The 27,129-nt window shown below is 44.0% G+C and overlaps 2 protein-coding genes across 9 annotated transcripts in view; both read right to left on the bottom strand.

Moving 5' to 3' along the window:
* The window catches only part of prr36b (proline rich 36b), a 39,285-nt gene extending 26,658 nt beyond the window's left edge, over positions 1-12,627 (bottom strand). For 2 of the 7 annotated variants that reach the window (XM_024136728.2, XM_024136729.2), the window contains exons 1-2: positions 12,345-12,624; positions 12,195-12,262 (exon numbers count right to left, since the gene is read on the bottom strand). The gene's annotated coding sequence lies outside the window, so the exon portion shown is untranslated. Of the gene's footprint in view, positions 1-12,194 lie in introns of all 7 variants that reach the window. The other 5 variants (XM_024136726.2, XM_024136727.2, XM_024136730.2 and 2 more) reach the window with 3 other exon arrangements.
* Positions 12,628-15,837: 3,210 nt separating this feature from the next.
* LOC112069395 (mucolipin-1) overlaps positions 15,838-27,129 on the bottom strand; it is a 21,029-nt gene continuing 9,737 nt past the window's right edge. Inside the window, exons 2-15 of one of the 2 annotated variants that reach the window (XR_002893728.2) lie at positions 23,483-23,721; positions 23,224-23,385; positions 22,868-23,024; positions 21,673-21,754; positions 21,313-21,409; positions 20,666-20,765; positions 20,420-20,526; positions 18,884-19,033; positions 18,650-18,751; positions 18,378-18,500; positions 18,040-18,246; positions 17,668-17,806; positions 17,485-17,573; positions 15,838-16,971 (exon numbers count right to left, since the gene is read on the bottom strand). Coding sequence is in view for 1 of the 2 variants with exons in the window: in XM_024136724.2 (XP_023992492.1) it covers positions 17,675-17,806; positions 18,040-18,246; positions 18,378-18,500; positions 18,650-18,751; positions 18,884-19,033; positions 20,420-20,526; positions 20,666-20,765; positions 21,313-21,409; positions 21,673-21,754; positions 22,868-23,024; positions 23,224-23,385; positions 23,483-23,721 (1,658 nt within the window). In the remaining variant the exon portion in view is untranslated. Of the gene's footprint in view, positions 17,574-17,667; positions 17,807-18,039; positions 18,247-18,377; positions 18,501-18,649; positions 18,752-18,883; positions 19,034-20,419; positions 20,527-20,665; positions 20,766-21,312; positions 21,410-21,672; positions 21,755-22,867; positions 23,025-23,223; positions 23,386-23,482; positions 23,722-27,129 lie in introns of both variants that reach the window. The other variant, XM_024136724.2, reaches the window with a different exon arrangement.

Below are 27,129 nucleotides of genomic sequence, written 5' to 3'. Positions count from 1 at the left end.
TTGGTCTTTCCCTTTGCTGTCCAAGAACAGACAAATCTCCTCACGAAGCTCGAAACATCTTTGAAGCACCTTTCCCTGGCTTAGCCATCGCACCTCTGTGTGATAAGGCAAATCACCATGCTCCGTTTCTAACTCCGTCAGAAATGCCTTGAACTGGCGGTGATTCAAACCTTTGGCTCTGATAAAGTTAACTGTGCGCGTGATGATGCTCATTACATGCTCCATTTTCAAGGCTTCCGCACAACGCTCCTGGTGTATGATACAATGATAAGCTGTCAGCTCACCTGTCGCGTTTTCCTCTTGCATCTTTTCCCGTATCTTCGCCACCAGTCCGCTCCTGTGTCCACACATCGCAGGTGCTCCGTCGGTTGTCAAACCCACGAGTTTTTCCCAAGGCAGCTCCATCTCATTTACACATCTTGACACCTCTTCTACAAATCATGCCCCGTAGTTGTGCCATGCATAGGACGTAAAGCCAAAAACTCCTCTGTCACGCTTAGGCTGGAGTCCACTCCGCGGATGAAAATTGACAACTGGGCAATGTCAGAAATGTCGGTGCTCTCATCCACAGCCAAGGAATATGCAATGAAATCTTTTCCCTTTTTCACAAGCTGCTCTTTTAGATTGATGGACAACTGGTCTACTCTCTCGGCAATGGTGTCTGCTCAGACTCACATTTAAAAAGAGTTGCCTTTTTTCTGGGCAAACTTCGTCACAAACTTTAATCATGCAGTTTTTGATGAAATCCCCCTCCGTAAATGGCCGGGCTGATTTAGCGATCTCTCTGCCAAAATAAAACTGGCCTTGACAGCAGCCTGGCCTTGTGATTTGGCTTTTTTGAACAGAGCCTGTCGAGATTTGAGGCCTCGTTTTAATTCCTCTGCCTTTTGTAGCCTTTGTTCCATGTCCATATTCTTTTTTTTGTCCGCGTGTTTCGTTTCATAATGTCGTCTCAGATTATACTCTTTCAGTACCGCCACACTTTCTCCACACAGAAGACACACAGGTTTTCCAGCTACCTCCGTGAACATTATACTCCGACTCCCACCTTGTTTGAAACCCCCGGTCTCAGTGTCCACCTTCCGTTTTGCCATTTTTGATGGGTATCTGAAAGTTAATTTTACTGATGCTGACGACTGCTGTGCCAATAAATATTGAAATGAAGCAGCCTACTGCTCGGTGCGTCACCGTTGCATTGTGGAAATGTAGTATTGGTGCGTGTAAAAGATCTGCGGGCTGCCGGCTTGCTGCGGTCTGCGGGGCGGTTCTAATAATAAATCAAGATCATCCCAGGGGCCGTAAAAAACCTTCTCGCGGGCCGGATGTGGCCGCGGGCCTTGACTCTGACATATGTGGTCTAGGCACTGGGAGATCCCAGCTTTTCTGATTGTCTAGACACACAAGCGTTTGAGGAGTCCTCAGATCTTTTATTTAACTAGGCAAGTCAGTTAAGGACAAATTCTTATTTACAATGACAGCCTACACCGGCCAAACCCGGATGACGCTGGGCCAATTGTGCACCGCTCTATGGGACTCCCAATCACGGACGATAATCAGGTCATGAGCATATTCTAATGGTAATCGTCACTTTGACCTCCTTTTAAAAAACTGTGCAGAGTCTCAGTGTGTACACCTATACAAGCCTTTGCGTGTGTATGGCTGTGTTTTGGGGCATTAGGTCAATTTGTTTGATAAAACGATCAACAAAAACCTATYGGCGTAAATGATACATGTTCAATTCCCAATTAATGTCCCCAGCAGGAGTGGGTGGGCTAAATGCTAACTTAATGTCATCTCTCCTGGTGGCCTGTGTGTGCAAGTCTAATCAGGGCCTCCCTTTGCCAGGAACAAGAGCCTGGCTACTGAAAATCACAGCGGTCAACGGCCCTTATGAATAGCTAGCAATGGCAACCGCCACCCTAGTACACTGCTGTGTGTACATACATTCTCTGTGCCTGCATGTCCCCCAGGGTCAGCTGTAAATAGCCTTCAATGGGAGGATTGTAGCAGAAGGAAGCCGGGGCAAGCGAACAGGAGATCAGTTTAGTGTGCTTTTCCTAACACTCCCGTAACCTTCCCTTAATGCCTAACGATAGAACTGATAACCGTGGCACCAGAGAGAGGATTCAAGAGTTAACGGTYGGGAGTCTGGTTTGAAGAGGCCAGTTTAACGGCCTCTGAAACCAGAAACACACATTCATCACCACATGCTGCAAACCCTGGGATCCGGTGTCTTTACTCCTCGGCCAGTGTTAAGACGCCCTGGTGCCTGTGTTGACGGTACATCTCTCAGTTTAATGTTGAGACTGTGTGGCGTCGTCATCTAGAAACCACTGCTCTTATTCAACACNTCTCAGTTTAATGTTGAGACTGTGTGGCGTCGTCATCTAGAAACCACTGCTCTTATTCAACACTGCTGAGGTAAGTTCCACAAGGTTTCTGTTCGAAGCAAACATGTTCATTTCAGTTAAAMGATTTGAAMTGAACATTCCAATATGTTACAGTGAACATTAATGTTTGAGGCACCACGCGCTGGCATAGGGCCAGAGGTAAACTCTAAAACAGAAACCCTGCAGCATTCCACTATTCCTCTGAGGGAGGACAGGCATACACACCAGACATGGTGCGTTGAGGATCAGAACACATGAAACATTTTGTTGAATGATGCAGCATTGAGTCTACAAGCAAGTCTGGGGAATTGAGACTGTGGCAGCTGAAACCAGAATGGGTGGTACTACCAGTCTTACACAGACAAGAATACACAAAGAATAAAAGGTTAGACCCATGGCAAACACTTCATTTGGGGTTGGTGCAGACGGTTCTGATACAAAAGAAGAGAAGGGAAACAGAGAAGTGCTAGAGGGCGCTACTGAGAAGACCTAAAACAGAAACTAACAGCACCGCCTCCAAAAGCTAAAATTTCCCCCCATTAATACGCTCCATCATGTATGATCTCAGAGGGAAATCTTGGCACTAAACCCTGAACAGCTGCTGTGGATGACTAATATCATCATTCATTTCAAAGTACAATTAATACATTGTGGAAAATGACAAATCTGCAAGTGTGATTAAATGTCATTCAGGAACTTACAATAGATCACATCCAAAAACACATGCTTTCCAAGGCTTCAAGAGACCTCATGAGCATCATCATCATCATAAAAGCATTACATWACACCATACTCATCATCATAGTCCCTTTCAGTGACTACCGTACACACCAGTTCATCTCTCCACTCAATTAGCAGGAAGCTTTCCCTGCATGGTACCGTCGCTCTCTCTGCTTTAATAGAAACCATTATACACTTCTGTAGCCTTGGGGCAGCTATCTAAACAGAACCCAAGAGCCTGATTGTTGCTGTGCGCTGCCCAGCTAAGAAAGGGGAACACAAAAGACGCATGACACCGTCCCAGCTGAGTCAGTGTGCTGCCTTCATCACCCTGAYACTAAWCGCGGCTCGCACATTCMCAAACAGGCCCGGCCAAAGGTCAGGAAGCCGCCCCTGCCCCACACACAAACAAACCGCTCCAAACAAAGTTTACTCCTCTCCACGGAATTCCTTCCCTGGACACGGAGTAGGAGGGAGACGAGAAGGGATTGTGAGGCCCTTCTCGGACGGTGACGTCAGGACATGCCCGACAAATGAGGCTATGGACACTTAACTCTCCAGACAGGATCCAAATCAGCTGCTTTCTGCTCGGTCTCCTGGGCTATAGCCTACAATGCAGCATGGTTTCAACCTTATGATTTCCATTGACAACTCAATGGTCTTGGCAACAGACATTGGACACAGTAAACTCAGTTCAGGAATATGCTTTTCTCTTGTTCACTGGTCTGCTGCCTGTGTCAGTCAAGGCAACATCGTGTGACAGACACCTGAATCACAGAACCATGTGATGTGACAGACTGTAATCCCTGTGCTCTAAAGAAGTTTAGTAGGAGCCAAAAGCAGATTTAGAGTCTGTACCGCCATGGCACGACGGGTAGAGACTTCAAGTGAGAGAAGGGTACTATCTACATCACATGCCTTTACTCCCAGACCCATCAAGTGATTATGCTGGCCCCAAACACACACTACCCCCACTTTACCAGCGTGTGTCACCCATCTCCCAGCCTCAGGAGACTCGGCCCCCCGGGGACAGGGAGATTAACACATGACAGAGCTTGTTAACCCTGGACAAAGAGATTTGCTAATCCTGTACGATCAGGCCGACTGTCCTCCAGCGCCGGCCCCGACTACCCACAGAGACAGAGAGCGCCCAGGACAGAGGCCTAGTGTGTCCCAGAAACCAAAACAAAAAGACCTGGCTCCATCACAACAATGGAGAGATGGAGCCGACAACAAACAAGGTCCCAACAGTACACGGTCTAGCTACAGTAGACCGCTGAGAGGAACAGCGGGGTGGGTGTGATCTTGACCATGCCGATATTGATCGTGGGGGAGAAAGTGAGGATGTGGGCTACTCAGATGGTGAGAAGTGTCAGTGCATTAGAGAGGCAGACAGGGACCTGTTCCACTAATGGGGTCCCTTGCCTGGGGGTTACCCACCAGTGAGGCTGGTGTGGAGGGACTGAAGGAGAGGGTAATGTGTAACTTGAAGAGCAGGTCCTTCTCCATAATGGGCAGTGTGCCCACTGACAGACTCCACTCAGGGGGTAAATGACATTAGGCCAGATAGAGCCAGCTGGTGGGTTGGATCGATGACACCAGATAGGATGGAGAGGAACAAGGCAGGCATCTGGACGGGACAGCAAAACATACCCTTGAGGGTTCGGCTCTCTAGCAGCCACTCACTACTGGAACTGACTCTGGCCATAAGAGGATTATGTCCTCCTGTTTGAAGCAGAGCAGGCACGTTCCAGATGGAATCTGATCCCTCGCAGGTTGTCAACACCACCAGGGCTAACCAGGGCTTTTCAACAAAATAACAGCTGGGCTAACACCACATAAAACTGTACCTAGCCTTTACCCAGAAATTGACATGGCATTTAGGGCTTGGGTCAAAAGGCTTCTTAAATAGAAATTACAGAACAATAGCATTTCAAATGACTCAAAACATCTGACAAATCTCCCCCCTGTCAACTCTCATAAATGTAGCCATAATTCTGTCATCGGGAACTTTTGGCATGCATGTCATGCCAGACTGGCCCATGGTGTAGACAGGCTGCCACAGCACTGACATAATGCTGAATGCATTGGGCATTTACTTTTGTCATGCACAAAGTAGATATCCTAACAGACTTGCCAAAATTATAGTTTGTTAACAAGAAATGTGTGGAGTGGTTGGAAAATGAGTTAATGACTCCAACCTAAGTGTATGTAAACTTCTGACTTCTGTAATTGATTGGACATGATTTGGAAAGGCACACCTGTCTATATAAGGTCAGAGCAAAAACCGGAGGAATTGTCCGTTGAGGTCCGAGACAGGATTCTGTCGAGACACAGATCTGCGGGAGGGTACCAGAAAATGTCTGAAGCATTGAAGGTCCAAGAACAGTGGCCTCAATCATTCTTAAATAGAAAAAGTTTGGAACCACCARACTGAGCAATAGGGAGAGAAGGGCCTTGGTCAGGAAGAACCCAATGGTCGCTCTGACAGAGTTCCAGAGTTACTCTGTGGAGATGGTTGCGCTTCTGGAAGGTTCTCCCATTTCTGCAGCACTCCACCAATCACGCTGTTATGGTAGAGTGGCCAGACAGAAGCCACTCCTCAGTAAAAGGCACGACAGCCCGCTTGGAGTTTGCCAGAAGGCACCTAAAGGACACTCAGACCAGTGAAACAGGATTCTCTGGACTGATGAAACCAAGATTGAACTCTTTGGCCTGAACACCAAGCGTCACATCTGGAGGAAACCTGGGACCATCCCTATGGTGAAGCATGGTGGTGGCAGCAGCATGCTGTGGGGATGTTTCTCAGCGGCAGGGACTGGGAGACTTGTCAGTATCGAGGGAAAGATGGAGCAAAGTACAGAGAGATCCTTGATGAATACATGCTACAGAGCTCTCAGGACCTCAGACTGGGGCGAAGGTTCACCTTCCAACAGGACAACAACCCTAAGCACACAGCCTTGAACGAGATTGAACATTTCTGGAGACACCTGAAAATAGCTGTCCAACCTGAGAGCTTGAGAGGATCTGCAGAGGATCTGCAGAGAAGAAATGGGAGAAACTACCCAAATACAGGTGTGCCAAGTTTGTAGCGTCATACGCAAGAAGACTCAAGGCTGTAATTGCTGCCAAAGGTGMTTCAACAAAGTACTGAGTAAAGGGTCTAAATACTAATGTATATGTGATATTTAATAGATTAGCAAACATTTCTATAAACCTGTTTTTGCTTTGTCATTATGGGGTATTGTGTGTAAATTGAGGGGGGAAATAAAGATTTAATCCATATTAGAATAAGGCTGTAATGTAAAAGAAAAGTGGAAAAAGTCAAGGGGTCTGAATAGTTTCCAAATGCACTATATCAGCTACAGGTGGCAGAATGATGCTCAATCACTAGAAACTAGTGATGCACCGATGACATTTCTGACCGATATCCAATATTTTCCTTGACAAAAGAAAACGATACTAAACATTTCTGTGGMCTTTTAAGCATTCTAGTACAGTTAAATAGTTAACACACACAGCGGTCTGAAGGCACTGCATCTCGGTGCAAGAGGCGTCACTACAGTCCCTGGTTCAAATCCAGGCTGTATCGCATCTGGTCGTGATTGGGAGTCCCATAGGGCGGCGCACAATTGGCCCAGCATCGTCCGGGTTTGGACGGGGTAGGCCGTCATTGTAAATAATAAAGTGTTCTTAACRGACTTTCCTAGTTAAATAAAAGGTTACACACACACCAAAAAGTTATTTTGTTGGCATTTACGTAAGTCCCGATTACCAGTAAAACATAATCAAAACCTATTTCTTTCACTAACTTGCTGTGCTGTTTCGTTATTCATTGTCAACCAGGATTCCTATGGAACGCCGTTTAGGTCTTTGCGTGTCAAAAAAGATATGTCAAATAACACTATTTGACGTGTCAAATAAGCTTGTTGACCAATCAGGACCTAAATATGACTGCACGTCACATAAATTAACGTGTGAATATTTTTTGTTGTTGTAATTATTACAACATCTCTCGTATTTCATATGTCACAACGATTCATCGATACGTATGCTACGATGCTGGTAAAGTTGTCTCGCACACGTACAGTGCTGGCATTAAAAAAAGCTAGCTAACTCATGGATGCAAACATGTTCTTCCCCAAAAACATAGCAAAACGACAATGTTTCAGTAGCTATAGTTAGCTAGCTAACTATATAGCTAGATGTCATCATCTAAAATAACCCTAATTTATAAGACAGTTCTTATTTGATTAATGGGGGTCCGACATATCTATGTGAAGCTAGCCACAATAAGGACTAGCCACAATAGTAAACTTTGCGTTAGCCGTCAAAATAAAAGTGTCATTGACAGTGATGCAAATGAATACAAATAGTAGAATTATGCCATTATTGAATAGATCATGCTAAATGAGTTTGGAATGTTATATAAGTTCAACAAAAGACAACGTTAATTTGACAAATCTGTTGAAATCACACTGGATGCATTATACTTTAGAATTGCATTGGGAGCATACTTATTTCACTGTACAGCCTTACCCCATGTCATTGATTCACAATCCACAGGTATCAGCCTACCCAGTGACACCCAGAGAATATTAGCGTCATAGCTCTTATTGTGGGACTCTGAAAAAACTGAATTGAGCCACATTCATTGTCAACCTATGTGTATTAAACACTATTTCTGTGGAAAAACAATACTGTGTGGATGTTTGAGTCTGATAACTCTGAGGACGACTTTGGGAAAAAGTATCTTGGGTGTTGAGTAGACTGATACCCCATTCCATTGATCCCCAATCCTTAGGTAAAGCTGTACAGTGCAACATGAATGTCAATACACACAATAGGCTGACTGGGGAGGTGATTTCTCACAGTCCCGCGATAAGAGATACAATGCTAACATTTGCGTAAACTCTTCACAGTTGTGTTCTGTGGGTGTCACCGAGTAGACTGATAACCTATTTCATTGATTCACATTCCAACCTTGTTTAACATTATGTCGTCTAAATATGGCATGATTCCACCAATTGTAACTCATGCATCACTTTTAAAATAGGCACTTTTATTTTGAAGGCAACCCGCAAATGCCACTATTGTGCCTAATCCATATTGTGGCTATCTTCACAACACATAACCCGGTCCGGTCTAGCCTCACTAGCCAGATGAAGCTAGCAGGCCGTTTATAACCCTGTTGCCCAAAGCTAACGTTAAGTAGCTGGCTAGCTATTTATTTTCATGAACTGAAGTTCAATATGCGACCAACAAGTGGCTACCTAGCTAATACTTACAAGGATTCCTAAATCCTTGCTAAGAACAATGAAAATGACTGCAGTTTCTAATGGTCATTGTTTTCAAGCTGGTTGTATTGGTGCTAGGTACCAAGCCAAAGCTAGCTACCCCAGAAGTTGCGGTCTAACAAATAATGCTTTATTACCAACGCGGTATTGTAAATACATTTTTCATGGTCGGTATACTTTCTTGTTCAGCTTTGACAGTGCTACTGATAGTAGTGGTGGCACTTGGCTTGCACGTGCAAATTCAGAACACGCAACATTCTATAATAGAACTGTGTTATTTGACCTGCATCTTTTTTTGACACGCAAAGACCCAAATGGCGTTCCATAGTATGTCGTGAAGCTAATACCAGTGACGCTTTTACTGTGTAACTCCAATAGGGCAACATCTGAAAAATAGCGCACTTGGTAGTGTGTACCGGTGCTCGACCAGTCGACGAAAGCCAACATCACCCACGACAGAGAACGGTTGATTGTCATGGGCAATGAATTCCATTATCCTGGTGTTAATGGATTTGGCCTTTGAGTTTACTCTTTCAAATGACTGCTCGATCCACACAGCATACATTGTGGGCTAGGTTAGGAATGCTGTGTTGCAAATGTAGCGCAAAATTTTATGTGGCGTATGCATGTCAGCTTGGACATCGATTTTGCACATAGCCGTTAAACTAGACATCGTTAAACTAGACATCGGGCCGATACCGATGTTGGCACTTTCAGCTAATATCGGCCGATTCTGATAAGTTTACCTATATATCATGCATCCCTTCTATCATGCATCCCTTCTAGAAACCAGCAAGCCTTTAGTTTCTGACAGTATTAAAGATAATTTCCATGTTGAGTAGACGTGATGCCATAATCGCAGCCCTGCAGCGACCACAGCAATCCAGGCAAAATTCTGAAAGTGGTGAGGTAGGCATAGCAACAGGGCTCTGAACCATGTCCATTATCCAGCGTCCCACTGGAAGAATTCAGAGCCTCAACACAGAAAATTAATTACGGCAGCTGCTGGCATATATACCCTCAAAACTGCGCAGCAACTGTCAGGACTGACAACTGTGATACCACTGAGGCAGCTATCTTGGCTGGACCAATGTCCGTTGGAGAATTATTGTGACGACCATTGCAAACAATGGAGTGGCACTACAGAATCCACTACTACAGTCCCAAGTCTGTGGWTAAAATAATCTCACGACTGCAGGCCAGTTGCCAGCTGACTTTATTCATAAGCGATGGTGACAAAGTGCCAAAGGTCATACAGTTCAGGCTGAACTGTTCAGCCCACTGATCAATAAAAGCACTCGCGACAGCGTCCAAGATGCATCCGGTTTAATCTGACTTCTATATGGGGCCGTCTATGGGAATTGTCTTTCTGGGCCGGACATCAGTTAAACTGCAGTACCGACGCAAGGTAGGTGCAGTCGAAAGCATGCTTCCAGACCGGAACCCTGGCCCTTGGTTCAGCCTGAGAGGGATCTGGTGAGTAGGAGACCAGTCCAGGGCAGGCAGAGGACACACCAATTTGAATATTTACAGTTAGGGACGTCACTGAATCAACCTATTAAGCCTACTACGCCTGAGGGCAAGCCAAGGCACAAATTACTGTAGGCGATCTCCCCGACAGCCCATGGCATAGGTCAGAGGAAGGGCAGAGCAAAGAGAACTGTCGGTCATAAAATCACCCCAGAATGCTACGGTATGAATTCCACATGGAATTGCATCTCTTCTGATCGTAGACATCTAAGCCCTCCTTTGGCCGACTGTTTCAGCAGGCTTACTAAAACATGTGCATGGCATTATAGGAGAGACTTAAAATAGGCGTGACAGACAATGTAATAACCAAAATGCCATCGGAGACATATGAGTGGAGGAGGAATCCATATTCAGCCTATTGTAAAAGTGAGGTGGGCAAGGGGAATTTGGTACCAAATGTCACAATGCTGGCACATTAGTTGAAAGTACAAAACGAACACTTTTGCTAAAACAAGATAACGGATATTTAACACAAAATCTGTCTTATCATTAGATATGACAGATTTTTTTTTAAATGTAAAATGATAAAACAGGATCTTTATTTAATTTCACATGAATGCATTAGTCCCATGTCTGAGCGTGTCTCTATCCCTCTGCCTCATTCACTTGCTTGCTTTGTGAGTCAGCCATCGCTCATTAATGCACCAGAGGGTTGACTAACATGTTGGAGCCTCTCTAAGCCAGACAAGGCCATGCCCGAAAAGTGCTCACATTAATCACCCTGGGATGCAATTTATTCCCGAGTGGCATCAATATCTCATGGCAGATCATTGCAGAATATTTACCTACCCATGCCCACTACCCCACCCTATATCGCTCATTGTCAACCGAACATCAGGGGCAGAGGTTAGGCCTGTGGGCCATCTATAACGATTAGTTGTAACTGTATATGGTACCTGCACGTTGAGGGTTTTGGAGACTAACGTTATTCACCCTTGTTATTTTGGAGAGAAGAGTGTCGTCTAGTTGCATAACATTAACACAAGCAAAAAATAGCTCCGAGTTCATTGCCTGAAGCCACAATGTTAGCCTATATGATACAGTTTGAACAAAGTGTTTTATTGAATTGAGAGTACAGTACTTGTYATGACTCACGTTCTAATAATCCTGAGAATTGGGTGAGCCTTCAAAGACCTCTCAACCTAATAAAGTATAGCACTTACGCCATCCTACAAAAAGTACCCTATGCCATGTTCGCTGATTAATGCAAAAGACTAACAGAAATAGCCTAAATTACCCAACATATCACCTGGGGGCAAAGAACGAAGCCGTTCTCACTAGAGAGCACTTGGCCGCACAGAACAATAGGCGTCAGTCATGAAGGATGAAGAGCCTGAGAGAACTAAAGTAAATATAATGAAGTGAATACGTCGAATTGCTTTTGAAACGGCAAATAATCCAAATGATTACACACCGATCCCTTCACAAAAGGAAGGCTGTTATTTAAGCCAGTTCATTCGTCGGTTAGCTAAATAGCTGGTGATCAATTTCAGCCACCACACAGGGCTGCCACCGCCCCATCACCCCCCCTCCCAATTGCAATCGAATTCAGAATCTAGACATCCTCTATGGCGAGCCGCGTGAGCCACTCACTGGCAGAAGGAAAATGCAACGATTCCCTTGCTCCTATACTCGTTCTTGTGCGACCCAACAGACTCGCGTGGATAGTTCAGTTAGCAAGTAGCCTATTTAGTTAACTAGCATTTCAACAACGCTTATTTGTATGGCGCGGTTTCCAATTCAAGTTGACGTTCATGTCATGAATCTTGCCCTCGAGGCATAACTGGGCGATTTCCGCTAGATGAACCAGCTACAAAGTCAAAATTGGCCTTATTTTAAACAATCACGAAAACAAAAAAAACGTGCTTTGGTCTCAAATTAAAGTTAGGCATTAGGGTTAGCAGCGTGGTTAAGGTTAGGTTTAAAATCAGATGTTATGACTGTGGTTGTGCCAGCTAGTGACCACTCTGCAGACCTGCCTCCAGAACAAGATTCATGACGAAAAACGCTAACCTGCGTTTCCAATAGGAATTCGTGAATTGCACTCGCAATGTCGACAAAGACATTCACCCACTATCTATATGATTTTTCACCCATTCTACCCAGACGMACTACCAAACACTAAATATCTAATATTTTAGGAGACGAAACACATTTGTTAAAGCATCACATCGTAACTTGCATTTTATATTTTGTGATTTAAGTTTAGTTGCACAGCTAGTTAGCATGCTAACGCTCAACCAGTCTCTAGACTTACCAACGCAGTGTAGCTAGCTATAGCTTGATATCCAGCTATGCCCAGTGTTTGACAATATCCTCCGAATCCTTTCAGAATACAAAGTGTAACAAATTAGAAAATGAAACCKAACAAGATGAGAAACAGGCCAAAGTATAGCAGCCAGATTACCAATAAACTTCTGTCGACTGCCGTTTCCAGAAGTGATGCACGTCCCTTCCAAAGAAAGAAAAACGATTTGCAGTCCACGCACACACTCTCTACTGGCCGGGACGGATGGACAGGCGGAGAGGGTTTTACCACGGCATTGCGCGCGGGGGTGAAATTGAAAGGGATGAATAGCCAAGTAACTCGACTTTCTCCATCTCACGACCAATCACTACCCCGGCTGGGATTTATTCAAATGAGGAATGATGTCATCTCTCAAGTCACCCTACTTTCTTTCTTCCCATCCTTCCCAAGTTGCACCGGTTGTCTCCCCCTTCCCGTATCCCTCTACCAGTTTTCCCGCGTCCCCTCCCTCCATGCCCGACTCCACGCTCATCCTGCACACACCTCCTGCAGTTTCTTTTCAACGGTGCATTCTCTCCACACAATGGTGGCATGTTAGAATTCTCCATTGGTTCTGGACCACTGGATGCTGAGATTTCAGCCACAAAGGGTACCACAGCATAGTCTGTCATATTTAGATTTTCTACAGGTCTACTGCCATTTAGGTACTACCATATTATTCTAATATGGTAATGAAACAAACATCTTTATTAGTTCTACAAGGACTAAAAATGTCCTGCTGCACATACATAATGAATATTGATTACCACTCTTGCTAAAATGTTTCAAAGTTAAAGAATCAGGTAATATAATCATATCCATAAACATCTTCACAGAGATATTGATAACACTAGGTTTATTGCAGTGGCACATTCTTAATTGTAAGGACAAGATATTGAATCGGTTGTAGACAAGCCCCCACACTGACGAGACCAAACATGTTTGACCTGTCAAAGAGGCTGTCAGGAGAATCACCAGTGCATAAAGACACAATTTTATGTCAGATTGTAACAGAGTCAGAGACATGGTGGAATCAAAGGAGGCAGAAACAAGATGAAGAGGGAATAGAAACAGAGGAAGGTTGAAAGAGCTGCCGCTGTCTGTACAGTGTTTTTCCCCCAGACACAATTGTCTCCCTCTACTGATTGTGGGCGTTTTTTTCATAGGCTTTGTCTGTGTATGCCGCTCCTGTCTTCACACCAGACTTCTGAGACAGTCTCGGTGGGCATGCTGCCTGTCCGTCTGCACTGCTGCTGTTCAGCTCTCCCAGTGAAGCCAGAGCTGTCTACATGAGCCAGGCTTTTGTGCCAGGGTCTGCACTGACTAGGCAGCATTGTGCTTCACATTGTGTCCCCTTCAGCTCTCACCCTATGGAATTCATCATAACACACACACAGACTTCATTTCCCCAGGATGTTTACCTCGGTGAACAGTTGCTCAATGGTGCGCTGACCTGTGTGGTTGTGTTATGGTTACACTGTCACTAGGCAATGTAAAGTAGCCTAGTGCTGCTACGCCTTTGTTGATATGGCTTGTTTGGTATTCTATCATGCAATAACCCCAACAGCTCCTCGCACTTCTCTCTCTCAAAATTATCAGCAAAGGTAAACCCTCTGGCCCACACCTACACAATTAGTTACACGGCCTTGACTAACATGACTTTCAATAAACACACACACGTCAAACAGACCAAAGCAGACAGTAGAAATGTAGTGAAGGAAATGTATTGTGAGGGAAGCAGAGACGTAGAAACATAGCAAACACACTAAAACAGAGGTACCCCCACACACACACAAGAACTATCACACACAGTAAAGAGAGGGAGAGGAAAAACAGAGAAAGGCAAGGAAAAGAGGGTGGGAGTTTGGGGGTCCTATACTAGGTTCGKCCTGCCAGAGATGGACGTATTGGCTTGGTGAAACAGGCACAACAAAGAGAGGAAGTTTTTTTTCCACACAGGCTGTGGTGCGCTGCAGTGGAGACAGGAAGGGGCAGGGCAGTGTACTCGCCACCTAGTCCCCCTGTTATTTATCTCATTGTTGTTTCCCCTTGGCCAGCAGCCCAGCTGGGGCAACGCAGTACAAAATAACTGGCGCAGTCAGTCAGTCAAACAAAGCCAAGCCTCTGGATGTTGTTGCGCTAACTTTAACAAGGAATACACACTAACACCTGCGAGCAGAGTGACACACACACAAGCTTGAGTGCTGTACACAGGCTGTTCTCATATCAGTCAAATCACACAAAGGAGGAAGCAGGTATTGTGCAAAGAGAAGGGAGACACCCATCTTTTCAGRCAGTCTATATCCTCAAAGGACATTCACAGACACGTGTTTCTGGTCGAGAAATGGACTTAGAATATCTAGGACGTAAACATTACAACACAGCACACAGTACATGGTAGCCTGTTCATCATTACATGCCTCTGAATACCATGTTCACAAGTTAGCACACGCCAGCAGTGCACCTGCTTCTGTTCTGTGTGAGCATGGGTTCCCAGGAGAACAGAACGTGCCAACACAGCATTACATTAACATGCKGCATACTAACACACATGAAGAACGTGTAACACATACACCACTGACTATATACTTACTAGTCAATTATAACCTAATCTCACTGCCACATTAACGTTTGTTAAAACAAAATGTCATGATAGAACATTTCAGATAAACAAAGATTGCTGTATCATACAACTGCATTATGCACACAGCCAAGTAAAATCCACAACTCATGTTATCACCTAGTTTCACACACTAAAATAGAGGGGGCCTCGTGTCTCATGTGGCTAGCTTTAGAGAACTTTCTGTTTAATTGGATTTGTTACCCTGAAACCTGATGAAGTCCAGGCAGACCTGTTTCTGGTTGATGGGTTAGTGGAAGTGCTTCCCAGCCCTTTCTGGCTGCATCCTGCCGTTAATAATGCATGCAGCTACTAAGGGAATCGGACAGGGGCCCCTCTCCTCTATACCACTCAGACGAAGCTACATTAAGAGCACTGACTGTGCAGATCTCTGCACTGATCTTCCCTCCCCATCTTGACATGTGTACTTTTTCAATTATGTGCATTTATCTACTCACGTCAGCCATGTTCTCCTTTCACTTATCTTTTGTTTTTGCGATGTGCAAGTGTACTGGCGTGTGGTAAATTTTGGCCCCTTAACAAGGTACTTTAAACCATTTACCTCTCATCCCCTTTGTTCCTGTTTTCTCTATGGCCTCAGACAGCTATTGATTTTCTTTGACTTGCTGGCTGGTAGAGGTTATGTAGAGTCAGACAAGAGGCTCCTTTCTCCCTCTAGTGGTGCTATCATACCACCACAGTCACAGGGGCACTGTACTGGGCAGGCCCTGGCATGAAGATGAGAAGCAATGATGATCTGATCAAGTACAATTCACCATGAATCCATATACATAGAAAACTGTCTTCAAGCAAGTTTGTTACATTACCCTTTAAAAGTTCATAACAGGTTGAGCACTCAACCGACATAACTGACAAAAGGAAATGGTTGTTCTGCCTCATTGACCATGAAGAGGACTAAATGTAAAATGTTCTTGACGAGAGAGAGCAGAAAAGCGACAACATGGACCACATCACCAGAAATTAGGACTCTGCTTGGTAGAAATAAGCAGTACGCTTTCAATAGTTTTAATTGGAGGTGGTTTACTGGCATTAGCCAGAGAGGTGGCACAGAAATGCAATGTAATGAAAAAACAGCTTAAAAAATAAAAAAAAGTAAATCAATATGTACAAGTGAGATTCTCATCCAAAATTTTGATGTTGAGCAATTTGGCCATACTAAAATTATTAGTATCAGTCTAATCAACCATAACATTTTTAAAACAAAAAGTAAAACATCAGAAATTATCACGTTAGCAGAGTATAAAACATATGTAGTTAAGAAATACACTACTACWACAACAATCCTTACAAGTAATCTGCTACTCCACTGTGCTGCATGCCATGAGACATTTAGCACCGCTTCAAGTTCTGTCCTCACGGCTCATCGTATATGCGTACCTGATAATCTCAAGCAAGATAAATGTACTAAGTAAAAACATTCAAAGAATGGGAAGGAAAAAATAATAATAATTCTGGTCATCAACACATACTTGAATAAATCACTTTTGAAAACATGTCATGGAAAAGCACCTTCACCAGAAACAGCCCATTCTGGGTACACATCAATGATTTCTCTATTTGTCCTATACTGACAACTCTTCCCTTCCTTTTGATCGCTTACGAATCTTGTGCAATGAGTCCTTTTTTCTCCTAATGAACATCACTATAAGCTTTCATAACATTTCATACAATGAAATTACATTATCACTTAAAAAGGTTTTTCAAATAAAACATAAAATATGATAATTCAGTCCCTTTCCTTTCAGTGAATCATGATTTGGACCACATACTGGTTTGCAGAATTAATTTGCCCGGAGAGAGATTGAATAAATTAACACTGAATTCAATATAACAATGTCAGATATATCTCATAAAATAATCCTTTACTGGCCTTGTATTTCAGTCAGGTGCAACAGTCATCCAACAAAATAATTAATAAGGGTGGTTAAAACATTTAGCATTGTTAAAAATAAAAATGTGTCTTTTCTTCAGCAAAATGGAGTCTGTACAGTGCACTATAAAACCCACTATTGCGGTCTTGCAGTGCATTGGTGTTCAGGTCAGAGTCACCTGTCTCTTTACACCAAAGGCTTCATACATATTGATGACTAACTATGGCTGCAGGTCCTGTCCTTGAACATGTAGTCATATCATCCAGAGGAGGAGAAGGGAACAAAGGACCAAAGAGTGAGTAGCCTTCACTAAAAATACAGTACATAATGGTGTGCATGTTTCAGCCTGTCTGTTAGTGTGTGTCTCTGTCAAACATGATTCAGAGGACAATCATAATGTTCAGGGCCCCCAGGCACAGTAAAGCATAATTAAACCATTGCCGTCCCTCAGTCATAGGGTCATGCAGTCCCAATTCAACAAAGGCTTATCAACAATATAAATCAAAACTGCACCATAAATAAAACTCCTATTTAGTAAAACATATTCAGATATACAGTATGTTGTGCAAAATCAGTTTCCTCTCTGAAAGGACAGCTAGCTATATTGCTGTATTACAGTCATGAATTAGCTAGCAGAACGTGCTAGCCATATGAATGTAACTTGTTAGCTATAAAAACCCAATGAACTGGCCTATTAAATATTAATGTGCGATCTACAGCAGTTAGTAACATGTACGTTGTACTGTACCCGTCTGAATTTAAATGCACCGACGTGCCACATCCTACATAGGACAGTGTTGGTCCGATCACCAAGAAGACATCCTCCCACTGGTGGATCTGAAATGGAGAAATAACCAATCTATGTCAATGGAATTGAGATTACTTCAAAGACAAAAACATCAAACCCTGAATGACACACAAACATACTCACTCTCTCTTCAGTCACAGCAGCAGAAGAATGAACAGGAGGATGCCTCTGGGCCACGGAACTTTCCAGAGCAAGGTGTATCAGTACACTCTGCTATGAAAGCATGCAGGTCTGTGATGTGCATCGGCTCCTGGGTTTGGGCCTGTAGAGAGACAGAGTGCTTCGATAAAAACTATTGTAAAGAATCCTCTTCCATCCTACTTCCTGTCCATTGCACCCTTTTTTTCCATATGGCACTCATCAACACTTCATCTTTTATTTTAATGTCACTAAATCATCTGTCCTGCATTTCTCCATTCACTCATTCCACCCGCCATCCCTCATCCTCCCCTTCTATCACTCCCCTCATCCTTCATCCCTCCCCTCCCACAGTACCATGATGGCATCGTAGGCTCCGGTGATGAGAGCAATGAAGAGAGAGAGCACCATGTAGATGAAGAGGGAGATGAAGGTGTAGAGGTAGACCTGGCTGAACACCCACACCAGCGTGCCACTCTTCTGCATCTCAGCAAACGTCACAAACATATCGTCTCCGTTGATCAGAGAAAACAGGCACTCTGACACCATGGACAGAGAGCGGAACTGCGGGGACAGAGAGGATGAGTTGGTGTATTAGAACACATTTATTTTTCACAGTTTCAGCAATTTGGGATTTTTTTATGAATAATAAAAATACACAAATACGTGTGTGCGTCCTGTCCATGCCCAAATACCTTGGTATGGTAAGGACCCAGCACGATCCAGCCACAGAAGCAATAACCCAGGTATATGGCAGCTACACAGAGGCAGAAGCGGATTACATTAGGGAAGGCAGCCCGCAGCGTCACAATCAGGATCTGAGAATGAGGAAGAGAGAAAACGTAAGACTAATTTACACATGGAAAAAKAAAAAAAAGAGGTGGGAAGTGACACAAAACCTCCTCAGAAAGCCATTCAACTTAAATGTCAATGTGTGCATTTTTGTGTGACTGATTATGTCACTCACATTGTACTTCTGGAAGAAACTGAGGTAGCGGAGGACTCCCACCCACACCAGCAGAGTGGAGGTACCGAGCAGAATCCCACACACATCATACAACGACATGTTCTGAAGGACAGAGTCAATTCAATTATTTGTATTAATAATTATATTATTTGCTCTGTCTAATTCTAATGGTGGGGGGACTGGCGCAGGCCTGGAAAGATATGAAACTAAAAGCAATGCATTGTTCTGTATTACCTTGGACTCTATGCCAATCTTGATGAAGCTGCCGGTGATGGTGAGCAGGTCACTGATGATGAGCAGGATGAACCAGCCGTTAATGAACTCCAACCTGTCTGCCCAGCACACACTGTGATTCAGTCTGTGTCTGAAGAACTGGACATACTCCTGTCAGAAACACACAGAGAGACGGGACAGACAAATGAACAGAATAAACCAGCGGTTCCCAAACTAGGTGTCGCCTGATATGGCCTTGCTGTCCCCAGTCCACCTGGTCGTGCTGCTGCTCCAGTTTCAACTGTTCTGCCTGCGGTTAAGGAACCCTGACCTGTTCACCTGACGTGCTATCTTGTCTCGGACCTGCTGTTTTCGATTCTCGCTCTACCACACCTGCTGTCTCTAACTCAGAATGATCAGCTATGAAAAGCCAACTGACATTTACTCCGGAGGTGCTGACCTGTTACAACCTCTACAACCACTGTGATTATTATTATTTGATCCTGCTGGTCATCTATGAACGTTTGAACATCTTGGCCATGTACTGTTATAAATCTCCACCCGGCACAGCATTGTTAAAAGTTAATTTGTGGAATTTCTTAACCTTCTTATTGCGGTTGAGCCAATCAGTTATGTGGTGACAAGGTAGGGTGGTATACAGAAGATAGCCCTATTTGGTAAAAGACCAAGTCCATATTATGGCAAGAACAGATCAAATAAGCAAAGAGAAACAGTCTATCATTACTTAAGACATGAAGGTCAGTCAATGCGGAAAATTTCAAGAACTTTAAACGTTTCTTCAAGTGCAGTCGCAAAAACCATCAAGCGCTATGATGAAACTGGCTCTCATGAGTACCGCCAAAGGAAAAGAAGAACCAGTTACCTCTGCTGCAGAGGATAAATTCCTCTGCAGTTAACTGCACCTTAAAAATTGCAGCCCAAATAAATGCTTCACATAGGTCAAGTAACAGACATCTCAACATCAACTGTTCAGTGTAGACTCCATGAAATCAGACCTTCATGGTCGAATTGCTGCGAAGAAACCACTACTGAAGGACATGAATAAGAAGAAGCGACTTGCTTGGGCCAAGAAACAAGCAATGGACATTAGACCGGTGGAAATCTGTCCTTTGATCTGATGAGTACAAATTTGAGATTTTTGGTTCCAACCGCCGTGTCTTTGTGAGACGCAGAGTAGGTGAACGGATGATCTCCGCATGTGTGGTTCCAACCGTGAAGCATGGAGGAAGCGGTGTGGGGATGCTTTGCTGGTGACACTGTCTGTGATTTATTTAGAATTCAAGGCACACTTAACCAGCATGGCTCCACAGCATTCTGCAGCGATACGCCATCCCATATGGTTTGCGCTTAGTGAGACTATCATTTGTTTGTTAGTTTTGTGAAATCCATAGATTAGGGCCTAATGAATTTAAATAGACTGATTTCCTTCTATGAACTATAAGTAAAATATTTTAAAATTGTTGCATTTATATTTTTGTTCATATAAATTACAATGTAACAACATTTTAGACTTTTGGGGCTCAGCCTTGGGCTTACATGTTGTAGGATGACTCCTCTGAGGATGGAACGACCACACAGCAGCAGGGACAGCAGACACACTATGGCCACCAGCACGTCAAAAGCYTCCCGTGCATAGTTCTCCGCTATAGGAGGAAGGAGGGTTGTTTGAATTAATTAAGTCAGGGAGTGAAGGGAAGGAAGAGACAAACAGCTAGTAAGGAACAGAAGGAAAGAAGTGAATCAATCTCAAGCAGTACCCCCCCCCCATCCTCGCTCTCTCACCATGTCCCCACACGTTGGGGTCTTTGCACTTCTTGATGGAGGCATGGTTGAGCAGGCTGATCTTCACTCTGCCGCTGTGAGCCTTGTTATCCAGGACAACCTGACAGCAGCCACAATACACACACTAAACTCAGCTACAACACAAACCCTGGCTTTATAACAGCTGTCTAAGATACAGTGGGCTGTATGGAGCTGCAGTGTTTCCCTTATGAATTTTTTCAGCTGCGGTGGCAAAGTTGGGCGAAGGGGTGTGGCGTGCTAGTGGGCATGGCCAATGMCACGGTTTTAGAGGCCCACCTCTTGGCCGCGGAGACAATTTTGCTGTTTTAAAGCTAATTTCCTGCACTTCTACACATTTCGCCATGGTTTACGCCGTGTTCTTATGCCATCGGAGTGACTCAAATTATAACAAAATCAGTGGGGGCCACATGCCATGACTACCTAGTTTCTTTTTGGTGATTGTTAGTTCTCAAATATGATSTTATTTTTAAATATATTGCGCCATCCTATATTTTCTACATACATTATATCTGTATTTAGTCGCTGAAGTTTACACAAAAAACATTTTAAAACWTTTGTGGCGGCCACAATTTAAATGCATATAGGGGAAACTGGGCTGTTCAGGGGAAATTGGTAGGTAATCTCACCATAATAGCAAAGGTGTAGCAGTCAGGGATCTCATTGTTGATGATGGTCTGGATGTTGATGGCCTTCAGCTGGAACTGAATGGTCACATTGATCAGCCTGGAGACCAAGCAGAAGAAGACGAGAGACAAGATCCAGTAAGAGGAATGCATGCATGTAATCTCAATAGAGAAGTGATGTTACCCAGTAATGTTCCATGTTGATATGTAATGTTGAAACGACTCGAGTTATATAAGCATTACCATAAGCAATATTAACATAAGGACTGACAAAATTACAAAAATGGGATTCAAAACCCCATGACGAATTGCATGCAAGAATAAAAGGGGAGGGGGAGCAAGGGAGACCATTGTGTGTCTCACTTGTGAAACTGGAGAGTGAAGTTCTTGTAGTCACTGTAATCAGGAGGAGGGGGGTCTGGTAGTGGGTCCACACCAATGCAATCTGAAAAAGACCGAAGGATGGCATAAAAGCAAGTTGAGAAGATTTATTTCCAGAAGCATCTACATAGAGTATTCCAAACATTAGGAACACCTTCCTAATATTGTGTTGCACCCTCCCCCCAGTTGTGTCACGTTGGCTGGATGTCCTTTGGGTGGACCATTCTTGATACACACGGGAAACTGTTGAGCATGAAAATCCCAGCAGCTTTKCAGTTCTTGACACAAACCGGTGCACTTGGCACCTACTACCATACCCCGTTCAAAGGCACTTAAATCTTTTGTCTTGCCCATTCACCCTCTGAATGGCACACATACACAATCCATGTCTCCTCCCCTTCATCTACAATAAGGGAACATAGCTTCACCTGGATTCCCCTGGTCAGTCTACATCATGGAAAGAGCAGGTCTTCCTAATACTTTGTACACTCAGTGAACATTTGACACGTGCAAGTATTCTGTTATTCACTTTTTTTCCAAAGCCAATGGAAAATACTTTCACAACTTCAACATTTTGAAATACAAGTTTATCTTAACTACTTCTGTTCAGTTGCCAACCTTGACTCAACCGCTTTGATAACATTTCAAACAATGGTCCGTTGCCAAAAGACATTAAAAAAAAACTGTGCCAATGAACTATCTTTGTGAAATCAGCAGGTGAATCGAATAGAAGACGTCCATTTGGCCAGCTCTCTATTATTTTGCTGATATTAGTGGAAATAGCACTTATATGGTTAATGCTTTTATCCGTTGCCAAAAGACATTAAAAAAAAACTGTGCCAATGAACTATCTTTGTGAAATCAGCAGGTGAATCGAATAGAAGACGTCCATTTGGCCAGCTCTCTATTATTTTGCTGATATTAGTGGAAATAGCACTTATATGGTTAATGCTTTTATGGACAGGATCTATTCTCAGCACTGAAAGTAGGGCACGGTTAGAGGGCAACTCTTGACATATGTGGAGCTTTGACTCACTAACAGTTACTTCCTAATGGGCCAAAGACAACTGGCGGTGGATTAAAAAAAACAAGACCGACAGACTGATGTGAAATACATGGAGGGGGAATTTGATAGACAACTTATTGAACAGAAAAAAGGATAATGCCGCTAGGGTACCGGTGATCACTTCGGGGTCGATGTCAAAGGTGTCGTTGATGGGGTCGATGATGCCCCTCTTGTAGTACCGCTGGCACAGTGAGAGGGCACTCCCATTCACACCCTCACCCCACACATATGCATACCGCCCCACTGATGTCTGTGGTAGAGCCAGGTACTGAGGAAAAGAAAATAGAAAGGATGATGAATGGAATAGGTAACATACAGTTATACTAATAGCATGACATCATATAGACAGACAAGGAAGACAAAATATAATTTAATAACACAAGGCATTACATAGAACAAAATGAGAGGGTTGAGAAGTCACTCATCTGCCAGTCTCTGTTTAGTGTTCCGTACTGAGATACTAGTACCTGATCTACAGCATAATAAATATGGCTATAGAGTTCACTCTGTGTGTGGATTGCCATTGAAGAGCCATCCCGGTAGTCTTTAAGGAAAAGGTGTTTGAAGGATGCTGTGTTCTCTTCCTTGAATGTCACCACCATCTGGTTACTCAAGCCAAACAGGACTAACTAGAGAAGGGAGTGACAGGGGATTAAAGGTTAAAACAATGAAAATCAATAGAAGCCCCATCATGAATACCAATTCTTCAGTTCAGTAAAGGCCCACCTGTACAGTGACAATGAGGATCTTGAGCAGCTGCAGGACCAGTTTAAAGGGCTTGCGGCCTTTGGCGTGGTACTTGTCACAGGGGCTCATGAAGAAGTACTTGAGCTTTCTCCGCAGTGCCTCCTCCTCCTGCTGCTGCTGCCTGAGCTCTGAGCCTACCAGACCGGTGAGCCGGGGGTTCCCGCCACTGAGGTCATCGGACCTGTAGCTGCTCACAGGTGAGAACGGCTCATCCTTCTCTGCGAGAGAATCAATGGCAGACATGGGTTTCTACATACAACATAGGGAAGGCATATTTGAAAAGAGCATTCATAAGCTTGATATTGCTGCTGAAAAAGAGGAAGTGGGAAAGTGATGTGGTATTATAATTTTACTATAATTATATAATTCAAGCATGCATTGGATCACTAGGTATGATATAGCCTATTTAATAAAAAAGTTAAGTTTTCCACATTGTTATGTTAGCCTTATTCTAAAATTGATAATTCCCCCCCCCCCCTCAATCGACCCAAAATAACAAAGCAAAAAAAGGTTTAGACATTTTGTAAATGTATTAAAACAAAATAAATATATATCAAATTTACATAAGTATTCAGACCCCTTACTCAGTAATTTGTTGAAGCACCTTAGGCAGCAATTACATCTGAGTCTTCTTGGGTATGACGCTACAAGCTTGGCACACCTGTATTTGTTCAGAAGCCACTCCTGCGTTGTCTTGGCCGTGTGCTTGGGGTCGTTGTCCTGTTGACAACGACCAAGTCTGAGGTCTGGATCAGGTTTTCATCAAGGGATTTCGCTGTACTTTGCTCCATTCATCTTTCACTCAATCCGGACTAATCTCCCAGTCCCTGACGCTAAAAAACATCCCCACAGCATGATGCTGCCACCACCATGCTTCATAGTAGGGAGGTGCCAGGTTTCCTCCAGACGTGACGCTTGGCATTCAGGCCAAAGAGTTGAATCTTGGTTTCATCAGACCAGAGAATCCTTTTTCTCATGGTCTGAGAGTCATTTAGGTGCCTTTTGGCAAACTCCAAGTGGGCTGTCATGTGCCTTTTACTGAGGAGTGGCTTCTGTCTGGCCACTCTACCATAACGGCTTGATTGGTGGAGTGCTGCAGAGATTGTTGTCCTTCTGGAAGGTTCTCCCATCTCCACAGAGGAACTCTGGAGCTGTGTCAGCTCTGCTCCCCCTGACCAAGGCCCTTCTCCCCCGATTGCTCAGTTTGGCTGGGCGGCCAGCTCTAGGAAGAGAGCTGGCCGCTCATTCTCAATTTAAGAATGATGGAGGCCACTGTGTTCTTGGGGACCTTCAATGCTGCAGAAATGTTTTGGTACCCTTCCCAGATCTGTGAATCGACACAAACCTGTCGCGGAGCTATATGGACGATTCCTTCAGCCTCATTGCTTGATTTTTGCTCTGACATGAACTGCCAACTGTGGGACCTTACATAGACAGGTGTGTGCCTTTCCAAATCATGTCCAATCAATTGAATTTACCATAGGTGGACTCCAATCAAGTTGTAGAAACATCTTAAGGATGATCAATGGAAACAGGATGCACCTGAGCTCAATTTCAAGACTCATAGCAAAGGGTTTGTTTGAATAGTTATGTAAATAAGGTATTTTCTCTGAAGTGAAATACCTTTATTGGTTAATCTGACTAGTCTCATCATTGATTTGATTTAGGGCTACTTATTTAGGCATTTTAATGGTTTTCAGTGTAGTTGTCTAATGTTGGTTAGGCATGTTAACCTGTTTTCCTGAATCTCTATGATCAATAAAAGTTTTTCCTGAATGTACTTTTAACAGAGCTGAGATATACCTCAGTGCATTCACCCAATTACTTACAGCCTGTCACCTATCAAGTTGTTTCAGATCTACACAAGTGCCTAGGGAGGCGGGGGTATGGTTTCTTCTGGACAGGACAGGGCCCAACTATACTGTAGGTGTGTTGTAACTTGCTAAATAATGACATTAACATACACTGAGCATGAAAAACATTAGGAACACCTTCTCTTTTCATGACAGACTGACCAGGTGAAAGTTATGATCCATTATTGATGTCACTTGTTAAATCTACTTCAAATCAGTGTAGATGGGCTACCCAGACCCCTCTATTTACGCTGCTGCTACTCTCTGTTTATAATCTAGGCATAGTCACTTTAACAACTTTTCAGGGAAGTTAGAAACCAATATACACAGGCAGTTAGAAAAGCCAAGGCTAGCTTTTTCAAGCAGAAATTTGCTTCCTACAACAAACTCAAAAAAGGTCTGGGACACTGTAAAGTCCATGGAGAATAAGAACACCTCATCCCAGCTGCCCACTGCACTGAGGACAGGAAAGTGTTACCACCGATAAATCCACTATAATTGAGAACTTCAATAAGCATTTTTCTACGGCTGGCCAAGCTTTCTACCTGGATACACCTACCCCGGTCAACAGCACTGCACCCCCCACAGCAACTCGCCCAAACCTTCCCCATTTCTCCTTCTCCCAAATCCAGTCAGCTGATGTTCTGAANAGTTTTTCCTGAATGTACTTTTAACAGAGCTGAGATATACCTCAGTGCATTCACCCAATTACTTACAGCCTGTCACCTATCAAGTTGTTTCAGATGAATACAGCCGTATTCATTGACCTGGCCAAGGCTTTCGACTCTGTCAATCACCACATCCTCATCGGCACACTCGATAGCCTTGGTTTCTCAAATGATTGCCTCGCCTGGTTCACCAACTACTTCTCTGATAGAGTTCAGTGTGTCAAATCGGAGGCCTGTTGTCCGGGCCTCTGGCAGTCTCTATGGGGGTGCCACAGGGTTCAATTCTTGGGCCGACTCTCGTCTCTGTAAACATCATTGATGTCGCTCTTGCTGCTGGTGAGTCTCTGATCCACCTCTACGCAGACGCCACCATTCTGTATACTTCTGGCTGTGTTAACAACCCTCCAGACGAGCTTCAATGCCATACAACTCTCCTTCCGTGGCCTCCAACTGCTCTTAAATACTAGTAAAACTAAATGCATGCTATTCAACCGATCACTGCCTGCACCTGCCCGCCCGTCCAGCATCACTACTCTGGACAGTTCTGACTTAGAATATGTGGACAACTACAAATAGCTAGGTGTCTGGTTAGACTGTAAACTCTCCTTCCAGACTCACATTAAGCATCTCTAATCCAAAATTAAATCTAGAATCGGCTTCCTATTTCACAACAAAGCATCCTTCCCTCATGCTGCCAAACATACCCTCGTAAAACTGACCATCCTACCGATCCTCGACTTCGGCGATGTCATTTACAAAATAGCCTCCAACACTCTACTCAACAAGTTAGATGCAGTCTATCACAGTGCCATCCGCTCTGTCACCAAAGCCCCATATACTACCCACCACTGCGACCTGTACGCTCTCGTTGGCTGGCCCTCGCTTCATACTTGTCGCCAAACCCACTGGCTCCAGGTSATTGACAAGACCCTGCTAGGTMAAGTCCCCCCTTATCTCAGCTCGCTGGTCACCATAGCAGCACCTACCTGTAGCACGCGCTCCAGCAGGTATGTCTCTCTGGTCACCCCCAAAACCAATTCCTCCTTTGGCCGCCTCTCCTTCCAGTTCTCTGCTGCCAATGACTGGAACGAACTACAAAAATCTC

The sequence above is a fragment of the Salvelinus sp. IW2-2015 genome, unplaced genomic scaffold (assembly GCF_002910315.2).
Source record: "Salvelinus sp. IW2-2015 unplaced genomic scaffold, ASM291031v2 Un_scaffold998, whole genome shotgun sequence".
Classification (NCBI taxonomy): domain Eukaryota; kingdom Metazoa; phylum Chordata; class Actinopteri; order Salmoniformes; family Salmonidae; genus Salvelinus; species Salvelinus sp. IW2-2015.
This window is presented reverse-complemented; position numbering and strand designations above follow the sequence as displayed.